Source organism: Eumetopias jubatus, unplaced genomic scaffold, assembly GCF_037043125.1.
Source record: "Eumetopias jubatus isolate StellerSeaLion01/CBP00866 unplaced genomic scaffold, mEumJub1_p1.0 scaffold_15, whole genome shotgun sequence".
NCBI lineage: Eukaryota > Metazoa > Chordata > Mammalia > Carnivora > Otariidae > Eumetopias > Eumetopias jubatus.
The window spans coordinates 8,341,334-8,368,207 of record NW_028274821.1 but is presented as its reverse complement, the minus strand read 5'-3'; the positions used below and the strand labels follow the sequence as shown (position 1 = coordinate 8,368,207).

The 26,874-nt window shown below is 39.5% G+C and overlaps 1 protein-coding gene across 1 annotated transcript in view; it reads right to left on the bottom strand.

Moving 5' to 3' along the window:
• Positions 1-26,874, bottom strand: part of LOC114219771 (histone-arginine methyltransferase CARM1-like) — a 294,102-nt gene that overhangs the window by 111,648 nt on the left and 155,580 nt on the right. Inside the window, exons 3-4 of the mRNA XM_088018780.1 lie at positions 1,126-1,232; positions 137-241 (exon numbers count right to left, since the gene is read on the bottom strand). Coding sequence (XP_087874906.1) covers positions 137-241; positions 1,126-1,232 — 212 coding nt within the window. The remainder of the gene's footprint in view (positions 1-136; positions 242-1,125; positions 1,233-26,874) is intronic.

Here is a 26,874-nt window from a genome sequence, read left to right as displayed (position 1 = left end):
TCAATTCTTTGGTGTATATAATCACGAGTGGCATTGCTGGGTCATATCGTAATTCTATCAAAGCTTAATCTGGATTCTAGTGTTTGACAAGGCTTCTTAAAATGGTTTGAGATCAATAACATGCTGCCAGCATTACCTTGTCTCTAAAGTCAATGTGGTTCTGGAGGATGGCTCTGTGGTAAGTGGCTGTCCTCACAAAATCCTGCATCATGTTCTGCTGCTGGGAAATGCAGCCATAAAACTGTAAGGAAAAGAGAAGGACAGGGAGAGTCAACAACCCACAAGGCATCACCTTCATGAGCATCTGGTTCTTACAGCCACCTTGGTCAAGGTAGGCTGAGCCTAATGCGCCGGCTAGCCGAGGCTCTCAAAGATGCAGTGACCTGTCCACATTCGCCTCATTCGTAAGGTCTAGAACTATAAGTCGACCCCAGACTTCTGAAGGCTGCTCCATGCAATAGATTTAGGCCTAGATACTGGCCAGATAGGTGCCCAGGGTCACTTCTCAAAGCAGAGGTTATAAGAGAACACAGATCGAGAGTAACAGGGGTCAGAGAGAGAAAGAGGCCAGAGCCAAAAGGGACATCCCTAACGAGTCTCCGGAGCCAGGAGAGAAAACCGGGACTTGGAGAGAAATGTTGAGGGAGGGCAGGGGTGGGGCAGAAGGTGGTGGCGATGGCAGTCCTGATCAGGCAAGCCAGCTGGGTGACGTGGTGCATACAAATCCATGAACATTGAGTCACAAATATCAGCATTGTAACTGCCCCCCTTTAGTAGAGTTTGCTGTGTTACAGGCACCATGCTAAATGATTCACACACATCCTCCAATCAAATCAAATCATTACAAAAATCAGATGAATTTCATTCCCCAGATGACAAAACTGAGGCTCAGAGAGATACGGCCACTTGCCCCCAAGTCCTGACAAGTTGAGAAGTGATGGTACGAGGATCCCAAGCCAGGGGCTGCTGCAGCTGCGCTCAGGGGACCACAGTGTGCGAAGCTGCAGGGCCACGCCCACCGCGTCCTCTCCGCCCACCGGCCTGCCCAGGTGCGTCCACAGGTGTGTTCGCAGACCTGCGTCACCTGGAAACAACTTCTTTCCGCCCGGGAGCAACTTTCCTGACCTGGAAGTACTGCACAGCAGAAGCCTCTTCTGTCCGCTGGTTGAACACCGAGGATTCCTTTTTCTCATTCCGGCATCTTTTCAAGGTACTTGAAAATGAGCTGAGATCTGCAAGGATAAAAGGCAGACCCGTTTCTACACCACAGAACTGACCGCTGCACTTTTGCACAATTCTGAGAAACTACTGGAAGATTCAAAGGGCAAGTTCATCCCCAGACACACACAGGACGAGGAATGGCAAGGTGGAAACGGGCACGACTCTGAGATATGACAGCCTTCCTTACACTTGTCAGCGATATCTGCATTCACCGGTGTCACGTGACACAGCATAATGGGACACGCGGAGACTGGGCTCAGGGACTTCTCCGGTCCTGTGCTCACAAAGCTTACAGGCTTATTCTCAGTATGTGCTCTGGGGAAGGTGATTACTGATGATAAGGAAAAAAAATATATATGTGAATACAAAATATACATACAATGAATAGATATACATATGTGTGTGTGTGTGTGTATATATATATTTCTATATATATAAAAATCTCATTCTATTGTCACAATAGGGTTTTTTTTCACATTTAGTATTCTCCAGGCGTAGAGAGAAAAAGTAAAATAACCGAAGAGATGTGAAAACAAGGAAATGCTTTCTATTATTTGAGGAAAAGAAATACATAGATGACGGCTCAAAAAATCCCGTAAGTGTTATTACTTAGAGATAACACAGCATACACAGTGGTCAAGTTTTGTGACTTCTGCCTTAGAATTGTCTCTTACATCCTTGCCCAGCGGTCCTCATCATCTGTGGCCTTCTCCCTCTGCACCTCTGGTGATGTGCCCAAGTCTCTCCCTTACAGCCTGTACTGGATTCCTGATGGCCATACACTCTCAGTTCATCATGAGCTCCAGCCCTTCACACTTTGTCTGCCTTCGCATGCTACCCTATACACCTTCTCCTTGTGCGCTACGTCCTCCATGCTCCCGCCATGCAGAAATACTTATGAATTCCCACATCAACTTGGCCCTGGCCTGGCTTCTTGACTTGAAACCCCCCAGCTCTTCTCTTTAAATTCATTTTTGACATCAAATTCCTATTCATCCCCCAAGATTCAGCTCAACCAGCCTTTTCTCGTTGCTAGGTTCTGGAACACCCAAAGGCACAGTGGGCCTCAACACGTGATCAGAATCACCTGAGAAGATTTTTTAGACCATGGATGTGGGACCCTCATCCCACACCTGTTAAGTCAATCAAAAAAAATAATTTGTAAATAATTTAAACATAGGAAATTTTAAAACTCAGAAAAGAAAGCCAGGAACAAAAAATGATTCCTAGGTATAACCACTAAGACTATTTTGGGATAAAATCTCCCAGTAATTTTTCTTCATTGTGTTTTTATCTATCTCTACATTATTTATAATAATAGTATCATACTCTACGGTCAATACTGTTCATATAGAATCTCTCATCCACGCTTAAAGCTACAAAGCGCACCAACCACAATGCCCTTTTGCTCTTGTTTCTCCTATTTGTTCTCCGAGGTAACATCAGAGCCTTAGTAGATCTTAATTTCAACAAGGTTTTTAACTATGTTCCTTCAAATTTTGGACCTGCTTATTTGCTTATCAAGTTCTACTGGGGGTCAAAAGTACCAACCCTATAGAACTATAATTTTCTATATTTGCATTTTATTCCCTTTAAATTGATATTGGATAATATTTTAAAACTTTAAAATGTTTGAAAACTTTGTTAGATAAAACTTGCAACAAACTTAGTATAAAGGGAACACACCTCAACACTGCAAAGGCCATACGTGACAATCCTGCAGCTGACATCATACTCAATAGTAAAACGTTGAAAGCTTTTCCTCTAAGACCAGAAATGAGACAAGGGTGCCAACTCTCACCACTCCTATTCAACATAGTATTGGAACTCCTACTCAGAGCAATCAGGCAATAAAAAGAAACGGAAGGCATCCAACTTGGAAAGGAAGAACCAAAACTGTCTCTATTTGCAGACAACATGATACTATATATAGAAACCCCAAAGGACCCCACCAAGAAACTGTTAAAACCAACAAATTCAATAGAGTTGCAAGATACAATATACAAAAATCAGTTGTTTCTAAACACCAACAATGAACTACTAGAAAGAGAAATTAAGAAAGCAATCCCATTTAAAATTTCATCAAAAAGAACAAAATACTTAGGACTAAACTGAATCAAGGAGGTGATACCAGTTATCTGTATTCTAAAAACTGTAAGACATTGATGAAAAAATTGATGAGACAAATAAGTGTGAATATATCCTGTGTTCATGGATTAGAAGAATTAATGTTGTTAAACTGTCCATATGCCCAAAGCAATCTACAGTTTCAATGCCATCCCCATCAAAATTCCAATGGCATTTTTCACAGAGAAAGAAAAACAATTCTGAAGTTTGTATGGAACTGTAAAACCCCTAACAGCCAAAGAAATCTTGAGAAAGAAGAACAAAGCTGGAGGCATCGTACTTTCTGATTTCAAACTACACTGCAAAGCTGCAGTGATTAAAACAGTATGGTATTGTCCTAAAAACAGACACAAAGATTAATGGAACAGAATAGAGAGCCTCACGCGTATGTACTCAATCAATTTACAACAAAGAAGCCAAGAATATATAATGGGGAAAGGATAGTCTTTTTAATAAATGATGCTGGGAAAACTGGATATCCACATACAGAACAATGAAACTGGAACTCTATCTTACATCATACACAATAATCAACTCAAAGTCGATTAGATAGTTGAACATAAGATCTAAAACCATAAAACTTCTAGAAGAAAACAGGGATAAACACTTCAACATTGGTCTTGGCAATGATTTTTTGCATTTGACACCAAAAGCAAAGGCAACAAAAGGAAAAATAAATAAGTGGGAATACATCAAACTAAAAAGCTTCTGCAAACAAAAGGAAACCATCAACAAAACAAAAAGGCAACTATTAAATGGGAGGAAATATTTGCAAATCACATATCTGATAAGGGGTTAACATCCAAAATATATAAAGAACTCGCACAACTCATAGCAGAAAAAAACAATCAATCTGATTTAAAAAATAGGCTAAGGGACTGAGTAGACATTTTCCCAAAAACATAGATGGCCAGCAGATACATGAAAAGATGCTTCATATCACTAATCATCAGATAAATGCAATCAAAACCACAATGAGACATCACCTCACACCTGTTGGTGTGGCTGTCACCAAAACAACAAAAGGTAACACGTGTCAGTGAGGATGTGGAGGAAAGGGAATCCTCGTGCACTGTTGGTGGGAATGTAAATTGGTGCAGCCCCCGTGGAAAACAGTATGGACGTTCCTCAAAAAATTAAAATAGACCTACCATATGATCCAGCAGTCTCACTTCTGGGTATATATCCAAAGGAAGTGAAATCATCATCTCAAAGAGATGTCTGCACTCCCATGTGCATTGCAACATTATTCATAATAGCTAAGACATGGAAGTAGCCTAAGTCTGTCAACAGATGAATGGATAAAGATGTGATATAAAAATGACATATTAAATCATATCTATCTACTTCCCCCAGTGAAATATTATTCAGCCATGAGACAGAAGGAAATTCTGCCATTTGGGACAACATGGATAAAACTTGTGGCATTAAATTAAATAAGACAGGGGAAGACAAATAGAGTATGTTATCACTTGTATGTGGAATCTTCTTTTAAAAAGTCAAATTCATAGAAAGATAGAGTAGAAAAGTGGTTGTCTGGAGCCAGGGGAGGCAGAAAAGAACAGGGAGAGGTTGGTAAAGGGATATAAATGTTCAGCTATAAGGGGCATAAGATCTGAGGATCTAATATATAACATGGTGACTGTAGTTGCTAACAATGGACTGTGTAAGTGAAATTTGTTGAGAGAACTGAAATGTTCTCACCAAAAATAAAACAAAATTTCTCAGACATACTAAAACACCCCACAAGATATTAGATAGTATTGACTCAGCTCTAGTCTCTTGATTCCTCTCCAATTCCCTCTGAGCTTTCAGAGACCGCCAGCAGTGGTGTCACCCATCTGTGAGTTCTTTGAATCCTGGGCATCTACGCTGTTTGGGCTTTCAAAGCCCACAGTAAATTCATTTGTTCAACAAATAGTCTTTTGAATACTCTCAACAGTTGCAAGTCTCCATACTTTGGGGGATATCTGAGCTTTTAATACAGCCAAATATAATGGGTGCCTAATTTAGTAAACAGGATGTGTGACAAGTTGAAAAGTATCGTTTTTAGTTAACAAACAAGATTATGACTATCAACTAACATAGATAGTCTTGTGTCGCTCACCAACTGTCTCCAAAGGAAAACGTTAAAGAGAAGTTCCAACAGAGTTTTAGGTTGCACCGGATGCCGTGCAATACAAAGACAGCCTTCCAAAATAAACACTAATTGGATATATCAGCTCTACTATGTTTCTATTAAAAAATATTATATTATTACATTATAGACACTTTAGTCACAATTCTATTCTTGTTCGACAAGTTTAAGATGTATTTTTGGGATTTAGGAAATAAGGAGCATCCAATCCAGGAAAGTCCAGGAATCAGCCATCAGTGAACTCCCGCCTATGGTGATTTCTGTCACAATGGCTCCTAGGAGAATGTTCTCTTTGCAAGCCTCCCTTGCCTTTATTTTAATGGTTAAATAAATGAGTGCAAATAAAGGAAATGTCTGTGTTTCCATATGATATATAAAGATTTAAAAAAAAAAAACGCACTTTCAAAAGGAAAAGAAATTTAATTGTTGATTTCTCCCTCCCTTCAGTCTCCAGAAGAAAAGACTCTGGAGGACACTGTCTTAATCCATTCGGGCTGCTCTAACAAAGTACGATAGACCACGTGATTTATAAACAATAGAAATCCATTCCTCACAGGTCTGGAGGCTGGAAGTCCAAGATCAAGGTGCCAGCATGGTCTGGTTCTGGTGAGAACCCTTTTCTTGGTTGCAGGCTGCTAGCTTCCAGCTACGTCCTCACATGATGGAAGTGGCAAGGGACCTCTCTGGGGTCTTTTATAATCACATCCCGAAGGCCCTACCTGCAAATACCACCACCTATAGGATTAGGTTTTAAAATACGAGCTTTGGAGGAGACACAAACATTCCATCTACGGCAATGCTCAGTGGCGAATCCAAGATGAGATGCAGCATGAAGAAGCCACCTTCTCTTCCTTGGTTCTCCGAACTAGGGGGAGCGACTTTTGATAAGAGGAGTGAAGGAATCTTTAAATCCAGCAGGTAACTTTACCTTTGGAGAACATTTTGGCAAAAAGTACATGTATTATTATTTTTTTGGATGGAAAAGCCTTTCGATCTACAGGCACCACCTGTTTAAAAGTAGCCATCCTTGGCTCCCAGAGAAAAGAAAGGCCTGCTGTTTAGGACATAATCAAGTCTAAATGGACGTTCACGTTGGCATATTGGCTCTTTCAGCTGCTCAGGGTAGAAAAGGTGGGACGACAGGGTTCAGAACCACTGTTGTGGAAGAAAGAGGTCCCTGTGGGGTATAGCCTGGAAGTCTGAAGCCAAGGGCAGAGTGTATAAGGATGGGGACATGCCCTAAACGACAAATACAAGCCAAGTCCCTTGACACAGCATGGCTTATGGGTAAAATGGGAGCTCCTTTCAAAGGACACACTTGTCCACACAGGGAAGAGGCTGGCCTGGTGGAACAGGTACTGTAGACATGCTGGCCTCAACTGCCATGTTTTGTCATTTTTCACCACAAATACAGAGCTGTAATTTTATCTATTATACAGATATTAACCATGCTACCGCCATGATTCTAATTACTTTCCTTTGATTCCCAAGCTTGATTTCAGTTTCTTCTTAACAAGCCCTTACCTTTCCATTTTAGCATGCAGCTATACTCGTGGATCAATAGACCATGGAGAGGTACCATTTCCTTATTGTTGTTGCTTCGAAAAGGACCAGATTGAAGGGATCTGTTTTTGTTTGCTCGCTTCTCTTAAATAGCTGCTTTTTATAAGCCATACTGTCTGCAGTACTTTCCATACAGTTTATTTACCAAGATACTAGCATCTTTCTCTGCAGGAAAGGGTACTACCTGCCTGACTGCATCAGCTGTTCAGGCCACATGTCCCAAAATTGTACCAGAAAACACACAACTGACAGTATGATAATCATGGTGTGGATTTAAAAAAAAAACAACAATAATATGTCAAACTCTAAACATGGTTGCAGAACTGCTTTTGGCTCTCCTGACGAATTTACATACGGCCTATTTTAATTTTCTCTAGCCCATCAGCTCAAGTTTGCCAAATTGAGCTCATTTTACTGGGCACCTAAGAAAGCAATTTCTTTTCCTGTTGTCAGGAGAAGACAGCAGTGCTGACCACTTGCCCCCATTTAATTCTCCTTCCCCTAGCTTCATGGTCTGGGTGTTTTCGCCCTCAGGATGGAAATGGCTTACAATCACTTAGGACACACTGCATTGATTCCTCCTATCTGGTCAGAGCTGGAGAAGCAGAACTGCATATCAGGGCATCGTTCGAGCAGCACGAACATGCTGCCAAGAGCTGAGATGCTGGTCTTCTCTCTAAATACAGGGGACTCTGCTGCTGAGTAAAATTCAACATAAGGATGGCCCTTTTTATGTCTCATACAAGCAGGTTTTCTTAGTAAAGTAGCAAAAGGACTTAGATATAAAGTAGACTGTTTGAGTGGTCAACAGAGCATTATTATGAGACACTGGATATTTCTGTTGTATACATGAGAAAACTAGAAAAATAGACAGCTTCACCAAACTTGAAGTTATTTCTCCCTTATAGTGTTTCTGTCTCCTTTTGGGGAAAAAAAAACATAACACAACAAACTTGTCAGCATTCCATGAAAGCAATTGCCAAATCAACCTCTCTTAAAACAAAAGGACTTATGTACTCTGAGAAATTGAATGTATTATTTGGCTTTGCTCTTCTTTCAAAGCCTTGCAATTTGCAATCAAACCTATAATTCATAATCCATATAACACTGACCTAACACTACTTTTGTCCTACTGCAACATTAGTACAAAGCACTGGGGAGGGCTCCTGAGGAGTATTTTGTGTACTTGTCACATCTCTAAATGTTAAGAGTCTTATCCAAAAACAATTGGGTCACACATTTTGTCAAATTTCAGAGGCAATCTTCATGCATATCTTAAAAACCAATTAAATGCTTACTGAGATGATCAGCACTGACCTAAACATTAGTAAAGAAGTGAGCTTCACGATTTGTGAAGAAGGTAGGTTGTAGAGGGAAGTTTGTTCATTAGTTTGAGTGTTGAGCCAAGTCCCTTATCCCTGTGGGATCCCAGGCATCTGGCCCAGACACTCCACCCACAACAGGGAAAGCCCACGATCCAAAGACTGTGTGATTTCCAGCAAGCAGAAGGAACAGGGGTCAGCCTTGGATGGAGGGATAATTAACTGAGCCCGAGCAGGGAAAAGATTCTAAAGCAAGGACATCAGTGAAAACTTTTGTTGGCAAGTGGTGGAAATTCATCTAGGTTTAACTGAAATAGAAACGTTATGGCTCACAAAACTGAAAAATCAAGGATTAAAACTCTATTTTCAAGAATGGCTGTGCCTGGATACTCAAATGATATTTTTAAGACACATCCTCTCTCTCGCTTCCTCTATTTCTTAACTCTGTCTCTGTCTCTCTCTTTCTATCTCTGTCTCTTTCTCTCTTTCTTATAGCTGTTTGGCTTCATGCTCAGAAGGACAAGATGACCACCAGCATCTCCACGACTACAGTGCTACCAGCTCAGCAAATCCTGTCTTTCCAAAAATGTTCCAACAAAAGCCCCAGACCGAGCTCCACTGAACCTTGTTAAATTAGAGACCCATTTTTGAATCAATTGTTCCAGCCAGGGGTCCACGCCAATTGACCAGACTTGAGTCAGCCCTATCTAAACCCAAAGGAAAATTGGGCTTCTGTGAGTAAAAGAAAGGAGAGTAGAGACAGGCCAAACCACAGCTGACCACTGCTAAGAGAGAAGTACAAACATTATAGACTAAGGGGAAACAGGGCAAGGAGAAGTGAGAAAATCTGTGTGCTTCAGGGGGCAAACTGGAGGGCGGTGAGCCATGGAAAACAGACATTCACCTAGTTGGCTTCTGAAATCTTTGAGCTTGGGCTAGCCTCAACCCAGGCTGTGCTCCCAGCCCAGGGTGCCATTGTGAGAGATCACTTCAGAGCAACCGAGCCAACACTTCTGGTCCTGTAACACATTGTGTCCCTGTCCCTGTAACCGTCACCAGCTTCCTTTTCCTGTCCACCCTCCCTAAGACGATCTGGCCCTGCTCACAGCTCCTGATACTCTGTTCATACCCCTGGATCCCATATCCCACCCAGCAGAGAATAAGCCTTGGATACCACATCCCACCTTAGCCAAGAATGAGCTGCTGAATGAAGGGTCAAACAGCCTGAACCAAGAGACTCAGAGACACCAGGATAAAGTGGCTGGGCTCTGGGACTCTAACGGCAGGGGGCAATCCTATAGCCTCATTCACCTGTCCCAGAGAAATTACTGATCCCATTTCCTTTCACACTCAAAAGAGTTCTGGTAATTGATGATTACCAGAGGGAGGTGGGTGAGGGGGTGGGTGAAATGGATGATGGGGATTAGAGTATGTTTATCATGATGAAATAAATAAAAATTTTAAAAGGATGAACTGGAAAAAAAAAAAAAGAATCCTGATTTGGATAATGAATTATTGAGTCATCACAGCTAGAAGATGCTGTAATTTCAAGGGAGGTGTCCACGCTGGGTCAAGTGCAAGAGGAAAAGGCAGCTGAGAGAGATGATGACACCAAAAGATGCAGATGGGAGAGTCAATGCCCGGAATACCTAGGTCCTCACTACGGTCTGGGGACACTCTGCTCCTCAGCCTTAAAGGCCACGAGACAGTTCCTTACAGTAACTTCTCTTTTTGAACTGATTTTTAGGTAGCCTTAACTAGAACAGAAATTCCCCCACTTTCCAACAACGGGTTTTTTTTTTTTTCCCTCCTGATTCATTGCCAGTTCCCCCTTCTAAGAGTTTTCTTGCTTTGAGTTTGGTTTAGCTTTGGGTTTTACCAACAATTTTATATATTTTCACATTGTAGTCATAAACTGCACCATACTTTTCTCTTTGAATTCCACAGAACCACCTAGTTATGTGAAGGTCAGCAGATTTGCAGAGAAACAAAAGTTTCGTTGAGGCCAGAATGCACCTTCTGGAGCATTAACATATATTCAGAGAGGGGCTGATTTTTTTTTTATGTGGCAGCATGAGCCATTATTCAGTGGGGTCCCATGGCCTGTGCATGCCTCCCAGCAAGCAAAGCAAGGCAGGTGGACACCAAACAAGGGTTATAAAGATACATTTCCAATTTGAGTAGATTTACACAGCTTTTAAAATGATGTTTAGCAACTTAAATAAACATTTTTATGGTTGCTGATGCCATATTCCCTACATTCCCCAAACAACTAACTCTGGGTAAGCATTAATATAACCCAACAAAACATTTAAAAAATTGAAACAGCAGCCTGTACTTTGAGAACATCATGTTCAGGGTATTTCATTCAGCCAAGTGAAAACATAATAGGTAGATCAAAAAAAAAAAAAATCCCTCTGGCTTCTCTTTATGTATTATCTGTAAATGAATGAGATAGAAACCCCTGAACTTGGTTGAGAACACCTGGCCCTGTTACAAGGCAAAGGGAAGAAGGTACTTTGTACCTGGCAGACTTGAAACTTCAAGTCACATAAAAAGACCAGTTCAGATGACAAAGAGCGTCTTTTGGTTTTGCAATACAACTTTTAAGATCTAGCTCTCTTCCCACTCAAACATGGATTTAACAATAATAAGACACAGTTGTGCTACCTGACAAGAAAGTCATCTTGTCTTCATTTTTGGGGGAGAGCAAAATGCACCTCCTATCGTTTTCTCAATGACGTGAATCTGTACTTGGCTGAAAGCACGGATATGCACGTGCCTTCTTAGCTCAATCTCTGCTGCTCTGTTTTCTCTTTCACATTTTTATAGCTGGTCCACTGGGTACAAAATGACTGATCACAGGCTAAATCCAGCCCTCAGGCATTTTTAAATTTGGCTATCATGTGTCTTCAAAATCAGAAAAATTTCACAGGAAATGTGAGTTTCTGGCTAAAATTGTGCAGCAGGATATCCCTGGGTCTGAATTTCTCTGTGGCCACAATCAGCACAAGGGGAGTAGCTGCTGCTACCTTTTGAAGGCACATGGGATCTCCAGTTCACCACGGCTCCCACCATTCTCTTTGCAACCAGCCCACCTCTTACACTTCCACGACCCGCCTGGTCCCTGTTGGCATTTGAGTCTGGGCTCCCATATCCTCCAGGATCTGCTACAGAACTAAATGGACAAGTCTGCAACTTAAAATATCAACTACTCCCCTTCTATTTCTAAGCACCATGAAATCATAAAAGCTACAGAAAATGATAGTCAAACACACTTTATCATGCTATCTTTTCAACCAATTGTTAGTTTCACTTTGAGCTTATGGTAGAAGTTGTTGACCTTCTTGGCAATGACTTTACTTGGCTATTCTGGGCAGATACTCATGAGAGCAGATTCAAACTCTAGGTGTAGAGCTCTTTGATAAGCTTTCGTCATGAGTCACGATCATCCCCAAACAACCCACTTTCACAGGAATATGGTGCTACTGACTGCCCTCAGGGTGATTTAAGCTGTGAAGGTGAGTTTTTATTAGATCATCCACCTCCCTCAGCCTTCCCCTATAGTTAGAGATGATCTAGGGGACTTAGGAGTATGACATCTATAGTTGAAGATCAGTTCCACTCAGGAAGGATGCCCACAGCATGCACTGCATTATCATCACCTCTTAACAAACTGACCCAACCATCCACTTCTGTGATAAGCAATGAACGGGTTTAGCAATAGTTGAATGAATGTTCCCTGATTGACATCCATCTACACTTCGCTCATATGGAATGGTATATAATATGGACCCAAAGCCAGGAGGATTAAATCCAGGAATACTGGTTATCAGTCAATGTTTTCATAGCTACAACCAGGTTTTTTTGTTTTGTTTTGTTTTGTTTCCATGTATGACTTACCTGAAGCTTTAACTTCACACCAGCTCTAGAATGAGTGTTGAGTTTAGAACCCTGGATACTCTCACATGAAGGATGTTCCACATATGATTACGGACCCACCTGAAAATTTTTCTTCAGATCTAAATGCCCAAAGAAGCTTTGCTTAATACAGTCTGCCCATCTGCCACTGCTCTGCCCCTTAAGGACACTGGTAATCTTGTAAATTGATAATATTTCCTCTTTTGCTTGTGTGCCAGGATGCTCAGCCAAAATCATGGGTCAGCAGTAGTATTTCTGGGTCCCATAATATGCAGATTGGTGTTTTAATTTCCTCTTGGCCTTAGTCTTCTGTGCTTTCTATATTTTGCCTGATCTTGAAATTTTTGTGTTTTAATGTTACTACATAAACGTTTGTGGAAACACAACTTTGCAGTGGAAGAAACTGGGAGATGGATGCATGGATGGATGATGGACAGAAAGATTCATCTATTGATTCCATCGTCACTATATGAAGATTTAACAGACTGGTGAAACCAATCTGCAACTTTCTGCCTCACTTTCCACACAATAACCCCCCCTGCTCTGAACAGCAAATACAAGGACTTTGGAAGCAACAGTGTTGGTCCCATATGCTGAAAGCAGATGGGAGCTGCACTGTCTTCACAGTAGCATCTGCCCAGGAACCAAAGTGAAGAGGAGGAGGCTGAGGGAAAGAGCAGGAGGGGAGAGAAACACAAAAGAGCAATCAGGAGTGGAGAAGAGAGATACTTCCTGCTACCAGTCTCAGCCATGGTTAAAAAGCAAGCACATATTTATGAACTGCTCCATTTGATATTTTCACATTTATGGTGTTATTTAATTCAATCCTCGCTGCCAAGAGGTATTATGATCTCCACTGTACAGATGAAGGAGAGATACAGACACAGTTTTCTCAGAGTCAAATTAGTGAGGCCAACGTTTATCCAATACCAGCATCTGCATTATAGAAAATGGGAAATTCTAAAACACAGGACATTCTTAAGGGGCATGTTCTACATTGGAAGAAAAAAGGAACAAAGACAGAATTAAGATGTACTATATTGTGGTAACATAAATAATAGGGAAATGATGTCAGCTATAGTCAGAGAGACTGGGTAGACAGGGAAATGATTTTTTATTCCAAGCCTCACAAAACCATGACAGCAACGGGTTCTATGTGTGTAAGTGCAGAATTTCCTTCTTTGGAGATGTTTCATTGAAAACTAGTTATCCTTTATTCTATATTGGGAAAATTACGCCAAAAATTTATTCAAAATACTCTAGCTAATCTCTCACTATCCCTATAAACCAGGTGACTATCAATGACACAATGTATGATTTATCACAGTAAAGCAACAAGAACACCAAGTTTAGAGTGATATCAGCATCATAGCTGAATAAGACATCACTTATTCCTACCCTCCACACTAACCCCCAACAACAATTTGGTATCCATCCATGGACAAAAGTGTCTTTGTGGGAGCTGTGGAATTCAGCACTATATATGAAAAGACAGAGGAGAAGTCTAACCCCGCCATGTGTCAGGTGTTAGGTACACAGATCTTGATTCCAGCTGTGGAACCCATAGGGACACATGAACTAGCTCCAGCCCTTCTCAGCCATGGTCTAAGAGCCCCCAGAAAATATTATCTTAGATAATCATCCATGGATGAGAGCAATTTTGTGGACATCCAGGTTTTCAATGGATGAGTGCCAACATATGTTAGAGGAAAAAAAATGAATTTGGACACATTGGAGAGGATAAGAGGAAAAGTCTGACTTTACTCACATCACCTCTCTTCCAAAGAAGCCCAGCTTAGGGCTGAGAGAGATCTTCTTGCCCATGATTTCTACCATAGAGGAAAGGGAGAGTATGTAAGTTCCCAGCTTCCCCAGCTGTGTGGAATGCTGCCAAAATGCTCATTTCTTTTCCACCCCATCCAGAGTACTGAATCATGAGAAGCATGACTAGGGATGGGAAGAGACTGGGAAAGCAGCAGATAGGACTCACAGAGGGAATTTAAGGGATGAGAATCCTACTAACTGTGTGTGGACTCCATCAAAAAGCTCACTAACAAGCTACTGGAGACACCTTGCCCATAGATCTGCTGAGCTGGCCCACAGGCATCCCCAGTGCTCTGCACACCTCACTCAGACACACCTCCCCTCTATGGTCAGCTCTTTGTGTGAGCGCCTGATGGTGGCAGTGAGAACAATCTTTGGCAGATGGTTAGTGAGCATGTATAGAAAGCCTAAAACTGTGGGTCAGGGAGAGACCACAAACTTAACCTTGAGCATCATCTTTGGGGAAACAAAGAGAAACTGTCAGCATTTGGTCTGGGGCATTGCAAGATTGAAAGAAGGCATTAAGGCTTAAGAACTCTGCCACATGAGGGAGCAAGAAATATGAAGCAGGTGTATCCATAGGTCTGAGACAGTCTCAGAATCCTTAGCAGGGCTGATGGAAGGGATTTCTCTTCCAGTTAGTAAAGACTGGAGGAGATGATACTACTTCAAATGTGAAGACAGCTATACAAATTTCAAGGAACATGAAAAATCAAGGCAAAGTGACATCACCAAAGGATCACAATAATCTTCTGGTAACCAATTATAAAGACTGTGATTTACCCAGTAAATAATTCAAAACAGCTGTTTTAAGGAAACTTAATGAGATATAAAAAAACACAGAAAGACAATTCAATGAAATCAGGAAAATAATACATGAACAAAATGAGAAGTTTTACAAAGAGACAGAAATCATAAAAACAAATCAAATAGAAATTCTGGAGCTAAAGAATACAATGAGTAAAAAAAAAAAAAAGCAATGGAGAATATCAACATCAAACTGGATCAAACAGAAGAAAGAATCTGTGAGTTAGAAGACAGAACTTTAAAACTCTCCAGTCAGGGCGCCTGGGTGGCTCAGTTGGTTAAGCAACTGCCTTCGGCTCAGGTCATGATCCTGGAGTCCCTGGATCGAGTCCCGCATCGGGCTCCCTGCTCGGCAGGGAGTCTGCTTCTCGCTCTGACCCTAACCCCTCTCATGTGCTCTCTCTCATTCTCTCTCTCTCTCTCAAATAAATAAATAAAATCTTTAAAAAAAAAAAAAACTCTCCAGTCAAAGGAAAACAAAGAAAAAAGAATTAAAAAGAGTGAACAAGATAATATACAGAATGGAGGATAGTTACATAAATTTATATGTTTGATTATTTAAAAAACAAAGAGTGAACAAATCATATGTGATCTATGAGATGCCATAAAAAGGAACAATTTGCAAATTGTTGGAGGTCCGGAAGAAAAAGAGAGGGAAAAGGGGGCAGAAAGCTTCTTTAAAGGAATAATGGTGGGAATTTCCCAGATCTAGAGAAAGATTGGTACCTATGATGTTCATAGGTACCAAACAAACTCAACTTGAAAAAATCCTCCCCAGGATGGCTCAGTTGGTTAAGTAGCTGACTCTTGATTTTGGCTCAGGTCATGATCTTAGGGTCATGAGATTGAGCCCTGTACTGGGATCTTTGCTGGGTGTGGAGCCTGCTTAAGGTTCTCTCTCTTCCTCTCCCTCCTACCTGACCCCCTCAACTTGTGTGTGCACACATTCTCTCTCTCTAAAAAGAAAGAAACAAACAAACAAAATCCTTCCCCAAAACGTTATAATAAAACTGTCAAAAATCAAAGAGAATTTTAAAAACAGGAAGAGAAAAGAAGCTTGTAACTTGCAAAGGAACCCCAATTAGAGTATCAGTGGCTCTCTCAGCAGAAATCTTACAAGCCAGGAGAGAGTGGGATGACATATTTAAGGTGCTGAAAGAAAAAATTACCAACCAAGAATACCCTTACTGGCAAAGTTATCCTTCAGAAATAAAGAGAGAAATATTGTTCCAGACAGAGAAAAGCTGAGGAAGTTCATCATCACTACTAGACCTGCCTTATAAGAAATGTTGGAAGGATTTCTTTAAGATGAACTAAAAAGACACTAATTAGTACATGAAAACATATGAAAATATACAACACACTAATTCAGAAATACTGTGTTTCTGTAATATGGGGGTATGTTAACAACTTAACTCTAGTTTAACTGTTAAAGGATAAGAGTATTTTTTTAAGGCTAGGAGTATTAAAAATAACTATAGCTATAATAATTTGTTAATGAATACACAATATAAAATAGGCAAATTGAGATATCAAAACCAAAACATGGGGAAGGGGAGTTATAGGGTACAGTTTTTGTGCTACTGAAGTTGTTAATATAAAATAGACGTTACCTTTATAAGATGTTTTATGTAAGCCTCATGGTAATCCTAAAGCCAAAACTTGCAGTAGATTCATAAAAGATAGAGGGGAATCAAAGTATACCACTATAAAAAATCATCAATTTATGAAGAAAGACATCAAGAGAGGAAGAAAGGAACAAGGGAACTATAAAACAGCCAGAAAATGGTTAATAAGATGGCATTAGTAAGTCCTTACCTATCAATAATTACTCCATCAATAATTACCCTAAATGTAAATGGATTAATTTCTTTTTTAAGGTTTCAAGTTTTTATTTAAATTCCAGTTAGTTAACATATAATGTAATATTAGTTTCATAAATGGATTAATTTCTAATTAATTTTCAATTAAAAGGCAGAAAATGGCTGAATGGATAAGCACGTGCATGTACACACACACACAAACACAAGACCCAAGTATATGCTGATTATAAGAGACTCACTTCAGCTTTAAGGACACAAACAGGCTCAGAGTGAAGGGACATAAAAAGACATTCCATGCAAATGGAAACCAAGAGAGCAGGGTATCTATAGTTATATCAGAAAAAGTAGACTTTAAGCCCAAAACTGTAACAACAGACAAAGAAAGTCATTATATAATGATAAAGAGGTCAATTCATCAAGAAGATATAAAAATCATAAAAATATATGCACCCAACATTGGAGCACCTAAATATATTAAGCAAATACTAGCAGATCTGAGGGGAAAAATAGACAAAAATACAATGATGGTAGGGGACTTTAATTCCCTACTTCGATACCCACCCAGATAATGAATAAGGAAACACTGGACTTAAACTATACTTCAGATCAAATGGACATAACAGAGATCTACAGAACATCTTATCCAATAGCAGCAGAATATACATGCTTCTCAAATACCTATGGAACATTCTCCACAATAGATCATATGACATGTCATAAAACAAGTCTTGGCATATTTAAAAAGTCTCAAATCAAACCAGTATCTTTTCTGACCACAACAGTAGGGAACAAAACCAGTAACAGGAGGAAAGCTGGAAAATTCACAAATACACAGAAATTAAACAACACCCTCCTGAACAACCAATAGGTCAAAGAAGAAATAAAATACATTGATACATATGAAAATAGAAATAAAACATACCAAAACCTATGGGATATAGAAAAAGCAGGTCTAAGAGGGAAATTCTAATGTTAAACGACACAAAGGAAAGATCTCAAATAAACAACTTAATTTTATATCTCAAGGAAGTCCAAAATAAGTCCAAAGTTAGAACAACAACAAAAAAATAACAAAGATCTGAGCAGACATAAGTGAAATAGAGACAAGAAAAAAAAAAAAGAATACATCAATGAAACTATGAGCTGGATTTTTTAAAACAACAACAGCAACAAAAAAACAAACAAAATCAGCAAAACTTTAGCTAGATTAGCTTTAAAAAATATGGCCCATATAAGTATAGTCAGAAATGAAAGAGGAGAAAGGAGAGGTTACATAGAAGCTAGTCTATTTTTTATATTTTTGTAACAATTGCTTTTTTCATGGGGGGACCAAGGGGCTAGTATTTGTAGTCTTAACAAGTCCAGTAGTTTTTTATGAATCTCTTCAGATTATAAATAACACCTAAAAATTTTGCAATATTTACAAGACTTTTTAAAAGATGCTGTATGCACTTGGTTTGCTTTTAAAATAAATAAATAAAAACATAAGACAGTCAGCTGGCTTAGGAGGTTAACTTCATTCAGGGGAGGAACGCTGATCATGATAGATTTGATTTTTTACAGACTCTATCCTGGTGTCTTGTTTGGGTACCTCCAAAGAAAGTCATTTGGGGTTGCGCTTTAAATCTACACCTGAGAAGTTTTTTGTTATTCATGTAGATCCATATATGGGGGATGCTGGACTGTACCTTGGGTGGCCCATCACCTCATACCCCGAGAGGCCCAGCTAGTTGTTGTCCCAGTGTTCTGTGGTTTTGCAGGAAGAGCTGATAGGGCAAAACTAAAGTCAACCTTCAGAATGGGAGAAGATATTTGCAAATGACATATCCAATAAGGGTTAGTATCCAAAATCTATAAAGAGCTTATCAAACTCAATACCCAAAAAACATATAATCCAGCTAAGAAATGGGCAGAAGACATGAACAGACATTTTTCCAAAGGAGACATACAGATGGCTAACAGACATTTTTCCAAAGGAGACATACAGACACATGAAAAGATGCTCAACATCACTCATCATCAGGGAAATACAAATCAAAACCACAATGAGATAGTACCTCACACCTCTCAGAATGGCTAAACTGAACAACAGTGGAAGCAACAGATGCTGGTGAGGATGCAGAAAAAGAGGAACCTGCTTACCCTGTTGGTGAGAATGCAACCTGGTGCAGCCACTCTGGAAAACAGTACGGAGGTTCCTCAAAAGGTTAAAAATAGAGCTACCCTATGATCCAGCTGTTGCACTACTAGGTATTTACCCAAAGGATACAAAAATACCAATTTAAAGGAACACATGCACCCTGATGTTTATATGTTTATAGCAGCATTATCAAGAATAGCCAAAGTAAGGAAAGAGCCCAAATGTCCATCAACTGATGAATGGGTAAAGAAGATGTGATATGTGTGTGTGTGTGTACACACACACACACACACACACACACACACACACACACAAGCAATGGAATATTACTCAACCATAAAAAAGAATGAAATCTTGCCATTTGCAATGATGTGGATGGAGCTAGAGTGTATTATGCTAAGCAAAATAAATCAGAGAAAGAGAAAAGCCATGTGATTTCACTCATATTGGAACTGAAGAAATGAAACAGATGAACATAGGCAGGAAAAAGAGAGAGAAGCAAACCATAAAACAGACTCTTAACAATAGAGAACAAACTGAGGGTTGATGGATGGAGGGAGATAGGCCAAATGGGTGACGAGTATTAAGGAAGGCACTTGTGATGAGCACTGTTATATGTTATATGTAAGTGATGAATCACTAATTTCTACTCCTGAAACTAATATTACACTACATGTTAACTAACTAGAATTTAAATAAAAACTTGAAATTAAAAAAAAAATGAAAGAGGAGACATTACAACCAATACCACAGAAAAACAAAAGATTAAGAGATTATGCTCTGCACTGTGCTTTTTCTACTTTGTCATTCTTGTACCTTATGATGACTACAAAGCAAGGGTGTATACTTGTCCTTTACAACTTCTACAACTTCTCTGAATGTTTTGTTAATAAGAATGTTAATCATAATTAAGGAAAATGATAGTTTCCCAAGACATGAAATTGTAGCATACTTACTTGTTATTATATTTTAGGTTGTATCTTAGAAGTCTCTTGCATATACGAAAGGAGAGGAAAAAATTATAATAATCATTTTGAGTATGTATTTCCTTACCAAAGATCTTTTCCATTTTCATGCACAGGCAAATATGCAGGAGACTTTTTGAAATCCCATAACAATAATTTGAAAGGGATTTTAAGTTTGCGGTTTAAAGAAGTAGCATATTTGGTTAAGATGGAATGTGCAACTCAATATAATTTTTTGTGTGTCTATCATTTAGTCCTATTACTATTTCCTTTAATTAAAATCTGAAAACATAAAAAAAGAGAAATTACTATTAGCGATTTTATATGCCAACAAAATGGATAGCCTAGAAGAAATTTCTAGACACATTACAAATGACCAAAACTGAATCAAGAAGAATTAATTAGAAAATCTGAAAAGACTAATAATGACTAAAGAGATTGAATTAGTATTTAAAAACTCCCCAAGAGGGATGGGGTGGCTGGGTGATAGACACTGGGGAGGGTATGTGCTATGGTGAGCGCTGTGAATTGTGTAAGACTGTTGAATCACAGACCTGTACTTCTGAAACAAATAATACATTATATGTTAAAAAAAAAAAAAAAGAAGAAGAAGACAGCAGGAAGGGATGAATGAAGGGGGGGAAATCAGAGGGGGAGATGAACCATGAGAGACTATGGACTCTGAGAAACAAACTGGGGGTTCTAGAGGGGAGGGGGGATGGGTTAGCCTGGTGATGGGTATCAAGGGGGCACATACTGAATGGAGCACTGGCTGTTATACGCAGACAATGAATCATGGAACACTACATCAAAAACTAAGGATGTAATGTTAGGTGATTAACATAACATAATAAAAAATATTTTCTAACCAAAAAAAATGAATAAAATAAAAACTCCCCAAAAAAGAAAAGCCAGATGGTTCCTCTAGTGAATGCTACCAAACATTTAAAGAAAACTTAATACCAATCCTTCCCAAACCCTTCCAAAATGTTAAAGAAGAGGGAAAACGCCAAACTCATTCCACAAGTTTAGCCTTACCCTGACACCAAGGCCAGGTAAGGACACTACAAGAAAACTATAGTCTGTTATCTTTGATAAACACAGATGCAAAAATCTTCAACATAATATTACCAAAACTAAATTTAACAACACATTATGATGATATATCACTGGGACTCAAAGATAGCTTGACATATGCAAATCAATAAATGTGATACATCATGTGAACAGAATGCAAGATAAAGGTCAGATGGTCATCTCAGCAGATGCCGAAAAAGCATTTAACAAAATACAACATCCTTTCATGGTGAAAGCTTTCAACAAATTGGGTCTAGAAAGACCATATCTCAACTTAATAAAGACTATATATAACAAGCCCAAAGATTACATCATACTCAATGGTGAAAGTCTGAAAGTTTTCCTATAAGATCAGTAACAAGACATGGCGTCCACTCTCACCACTCTTATTCAACATGGTACTGGATGTCCTAGCCCGAGCAATTAAGGGGAAAAGAAAGATCCAAATCAGAAAGGAAAAAGTAAAACTCATGGTTTGCAGATGATATGACCTTACATAGAGAAAAATCCTAAAGACTTCACCAAAACACTATTAGAACTAATGAACAAATTCAGTAAAGTTGCAGGATACAAAATTAATCTACAGAAATCAGTTCCATTTTTAAATACTAACAATGAAATATCTGAAAAAGAAAGAGGGAAAAAACCCATTTACATTAACATCAGAAATAATAAAATACTTTGGAATAAATTTAAACCAAGGAGGGAAAAGATATGTACACTAAAAACTGTAAGACTTTGATGAAAGAAACTGAAAAACACAAATAAATGGGAATACATCCCATGTTCATGGTTCAGAATTATTATTGTTAAAATGTCCATACTACCCAAAGTCATCTACAGATTCAGTGCAATCTCTATCAAATCCAATGACAAAAATATATATAAAAAATTCCAATGGCATTTTTTCACAGAAATAGAACAAACAACCCTAAAATTTGTATGGAACCATAAAAGACCCCAGAGTAGCCAAAGCAATCCTGAGAAAGAACAAAGCTGGAGGTATCACAATTCCTGATTTCATATATACTACAAAACTCTAGTAAGCAAAACAGTATGGTACTGTCATAAAAATAGACACATAGACCAATGGAAAAGAATTGAGAGCCAACAACGGACCCTTCCATATACGGTGAACTAATATTTGACAGGGGAGCCAAGAACACTCAATGGGTGAAAGATAATCTTTTCAGTAAAAGGTGATGGGAGAATTGAAAAACCACATGCAGAAGAATGCAGCTGGGCCTCTGTCTTACACCACTCACAAAAATTAATCCAAAATGGCTTACAGGCTTAAAAGAACAGAAACCATAAAACTCCTGAAAGAAAACAGGGAATATCTCCTTGATAATGGTCTTAGCAATGAGTTTTTTGGATATGACACCAAAAACAAAGGCAACAAAAGTAAAAATAAGCAAGTGGGACTATATCAAAAATCTTCTGCACAAAAAAGAGACCATCAACAAAATGTAAAGGGAGCCTATAGAAGGGAAGAAAATACTTGCAAATCACATATCTGATAAGGGGTTAATAACCAAAATATTAAAAAAAACAAAAACCTCCCACAACTCAATAGCAAAAAATACATGAAACAATCCAATGGGAAAAAAAAATGAGCAGAGGACCTAAACAGACATTCTTCCAGGGGCGCCTGGGTGGCTCAGATGGTTAAGCATCTGCCTTGGCTCGGGTCATGATCCCAGGGTCCTTGGATGGAGCCCCACATCGGGCTCCTGGCTTAGCAGGGAGCCTGCTTCTCCCTCTCCCTCTGCTTCTCCCCCTGCCCATGCCACCCCCCCCCCCGTATCCCTGTGTCTCAAATGAATAAATGAAATCTTTTAAAAAGAGAGAGAGAAAAAAACACATTTTTCCAAAGAAGGCATACAAATCGTCAACAGGTACATGAAAAGATGCTTGACACCACTAATCAGGAAAATGTAAATCAAAACCATAATGAGATATCACCTTATACCTCTTAGAATGGCTATTATCAAAAAGATAAGAGATAATAATCTTAATTGTAATATTTACACTTTGGCAATTAGAAAAAAAAAAGAGAGATAACAAGTGTTGGTGAGGATGTGCATTCTTAGTGGGAATGTAAATTGGTGCAGCCACTATGGAAAACAGCATGGAAGCTCCTCAAAAAATTAAAAACAGATTAAAATTAAGAATATGCTCCAGCAAGCCCATGTCTGGGTATATATCCAAAGGAAGTTAAATCACTATCTTGAAAAGTTATCTGCACCCCTATGGTCATTGCAGCATTATTCACAGTAGCCAAGACATGGAAACAACCTAACTATCTGTCTACAGATGAATGAATAAAGAAAAGGTGGTATATATGTTCAATGGCATATACTTCAGCCATGAGAAAAAAGGAAATCCTGCTATTTGCGACAACATGTATAGAACTTGAGGGCATTATGCTACGTGAAATAAGCCAAACAGAGAAAGACAAATAATAGACGGTATCACTTAGTCGTGGAATCTAAAAATACTAAAATAGAAACAGAGAGTAGAATGATGGTTGTCAGGGTTGGGGGTGCAGGGAATGGAGAGATGGGTTTTTTTTCTCTTTAAATTTTTTATTGTTATGTTAATCACCATACATTACATCATTAGTTTTGGATGTAGTGTTCCATGATTCATTGTTTGTGCATAACACCCAGTGCTCCACGCAGAACGTGCCCTCCTTAATACCCATCACCAGGCTAACCCATCCCCCCACCCCCCTCCCCTCTAGAACCCTCAGTTTGTTTCTCAGAGTCCATAGTCTCTCATGGTTCATCTCCCCTCCGATTTACTCCCCTTCATTCTTCCCCTCCTGCTATCTTCTTCTTTTTTTTTTCTTAACATATATTGGGAATGGAGAGATGTTAAGGAAAGGTACAAACTTCTGGTCACAGGATGATTAAGTGCTAGGGATCTGACGCACAGCATGGTGATTCCAGTTAACAGCATAGTATTATATACTTGAAATTGTAGGAGAGTAGACCTTAATTGTTCTCACCATAACAAACAAGTGGTATTTGAGGGGATGAAGGTGTTCATTAACCCTGCTGAGGTAATCATTTTGCAATATGTAAGTGTATCAAATCAATACACTGTACACTTACACAGTGTTATATGTCAATTATATCTCAATAAAGCTGGGAAAAGAACCCAAAATAGTAAAAAACAAAGGAAACAAACAAAAAAGAACATCAAGTTTATAAAATACTGCACTTTTTTTTCCTGTCTTGTCTACATGCAGGTACACACACATACACACACGTACGTACACACACACACACACACACACGCCTCAGATCCCAAGAGGTACAATGTAGACGTCCACATTGCAGATGCCGGGGGCTCACACTCAAACTAACCCATCTGGCATCCAATCCTGGCTCTTCTATTTGCTAGTTGTGTGACTGTGGACAGATGACTTCAAGATGTGCCTCCATTCTGTCCTTTGTAAAAGAAGAAGAATAATAATACCTATCCCCTTGGGGGTGTTGTTCAATTTACATATATTTGTTTACTTAAATATGTGCATATGCAGGTTTATTTGTTTATATTACATGAAAATATACATTTATATTTTACTTACATATGTATATATACTTGTATATTTGTCTATTTACATATATATGTAATTAGTAAGCACTCAGTGTTAGATCAGGTTGGAGATTATTTTATTCTGCAAAAGGAAAACGAGTGGACACAGGTGTGAATTTTATCCAAGTGGCATGAGAACTACTACAAAGCAATGCACTGTTACACACAAAATGATGCAGGATAATTTGTATTCAAAGATCCCAGAAGGCAGATTGCTACATATTCCTTCCATCAGGGAAGGATGCTTAGCGGAGGTGACAGGTGAGCCAAGGTAGAAGGAGGTATCTGAACCCGCAAAGAGGAAGGAGAAGGGTAATAGCCTGGAGCAAAGCTCACAGCGGGTCAGTCTTTGAGTGGACATGCAGGTGGGGAAGTGGCCTGAGTACAGAGGCCAAGACATGGAGTTACAGAGAAAAGCAAAGCTGAACAGAAGGGCCACTTGGTGATGTAATGTTCAATGCAAGGTTGGATTTGTCATATTTGCAACGGAGCCTGTCATCTTTGCAACATGTCTGGTGACAATGTCAGCGATTTTCTTTGCATTGAGCTTTGGTCCTGCTGTGGATAGCATCGCTGACTTCTTGATCAGTTCCACTGAAATTCGTTAGCTTGCCCCCTAACCTGCACGAAAGAAAGAAGTGTGCTTCTGGTCTTTCACCATTGTCCAGGACAGGAACTGGCACACTGTTGGGACCAGTCACCTAAAGTAAAATTGACCTATTTAGGAATTAAATGACTTAATATATGTAAAGTCTTAGAAGAGTGCGTAGCACAAAAGAAGCTCTACTGCTCTTCTCCCCTCCTGCTCTTCCACTTCATCCCCCTCCTTCTTTATGAGTATGGCAGCATCATCCAGAGTACGCATCATAGCCTCAGGGAGTCCTGTCCACTGGGCCAGTGTAGCCAAATGTCACCACGCAGGTTGTGCAATGCACAAAACACTCACAGAGACTATGAAGGGAATAGTGTTGTATAGAATTGTTTTATACGGCAGCCCTGCACAGGCAAGCTTTCCATGTCATATCCAACTTGGAAGTTCCTTTCATACTTGAAAATTCTAGAATAACCCCAAAAACCCTTCCCACTGTCACAGCAGAAGGCAGATCAAAGAGTGGACAGAGCAGAAAGAAATCGTAACAGTGCAAAAATGAGAAAAGAAATCCCCAAGGTAACTGGCAGCTGCAGCAAGCATTTTTAAGTATAGCAGAAGAAAAGAGTTTGCAAAAAGAAAGAATGGGAAGATCACTACTTTAAACGCTCGAACTTAACTGCAGTTGAAGACAGAGAGAAAGCTTTGCAACTGGTATAAAATACCTGATTCAAGAGTCTAAGAGGTCAGCTTGTATGGAACAGAACAGCACAGGATATGGGACACAAAAGGACTCATGAGTGATGTAGATTCAGGAAAACTTCAGGAAGCAAACTGGAAAGAGCCAGGACTGTTGCTAAGGGACTAATCTATTCTTTCTGAAGATCGACTATTAGTATCACTACTTACTATTCTAGTCCCAAAAGTGTGCCTGTGATATACATATTACATAAAAGAAAACAATTTAGAAACTGTATGTCATTAAATCCATATGGAGGTTCTAATCTTTCACAACAAATCACTTTGTTATCTTTTGTCTTTAAAGGCTGAGTTAAATGAATTGACTGACTAAGGATAGGAATACAGCCGAGGTCGTCTCCAGGTAATAAGCCCAGTTAGGATTCTAGTTCACGGCCAGATTGGGCAGAACAAGTAATTTTACAAAGAGGTAAAGGTGTGATTGGTATTTAAGTGGAAGTTAAAATAATACAAACAACGTGAAAGCATCAATTACTATATAGCTCACCTTGCTTGCAAATGACTTCTCACAAATCTGCACATTTCATTATAATGACTTCCATTTAATAGAAATTCACCAATGTCAAGGTGATCTCTGCCAGAAGCTCAACCCTGGGCAACATGATAAAGGATGGAAAGTGGAATCTCCACCTCAGTGGCTGCAGGGGGAGTGTGAGCAGATGGAAGAGCGGTGGTGCCCGCCAAGGTGACAGGGGAGCTGGGCTGCAATGCCACAGGGGATCCCAGAGGTGAGTGGATTGGCCTCACCACAGTGGTCCCAGGCGGGTCAGCTCTTTCTTTGAGCAAACACACAGAGCATTCCAAAACCTCCAGAAGCAACACTGCGAACCTGGGGATGACAGACCGTCCCTGCTGTGTCTCTGTTACAGCTATGATCACTCTGTCATGTGTGTGCCATTGACTGGGGCACACAGCCACCTCCCTGCTGGACTCGCAGACCCTGGAGAGTGCAGTCCTGTCTGGTTCACTTTCAGATCTCCCGTGGTGACTAGC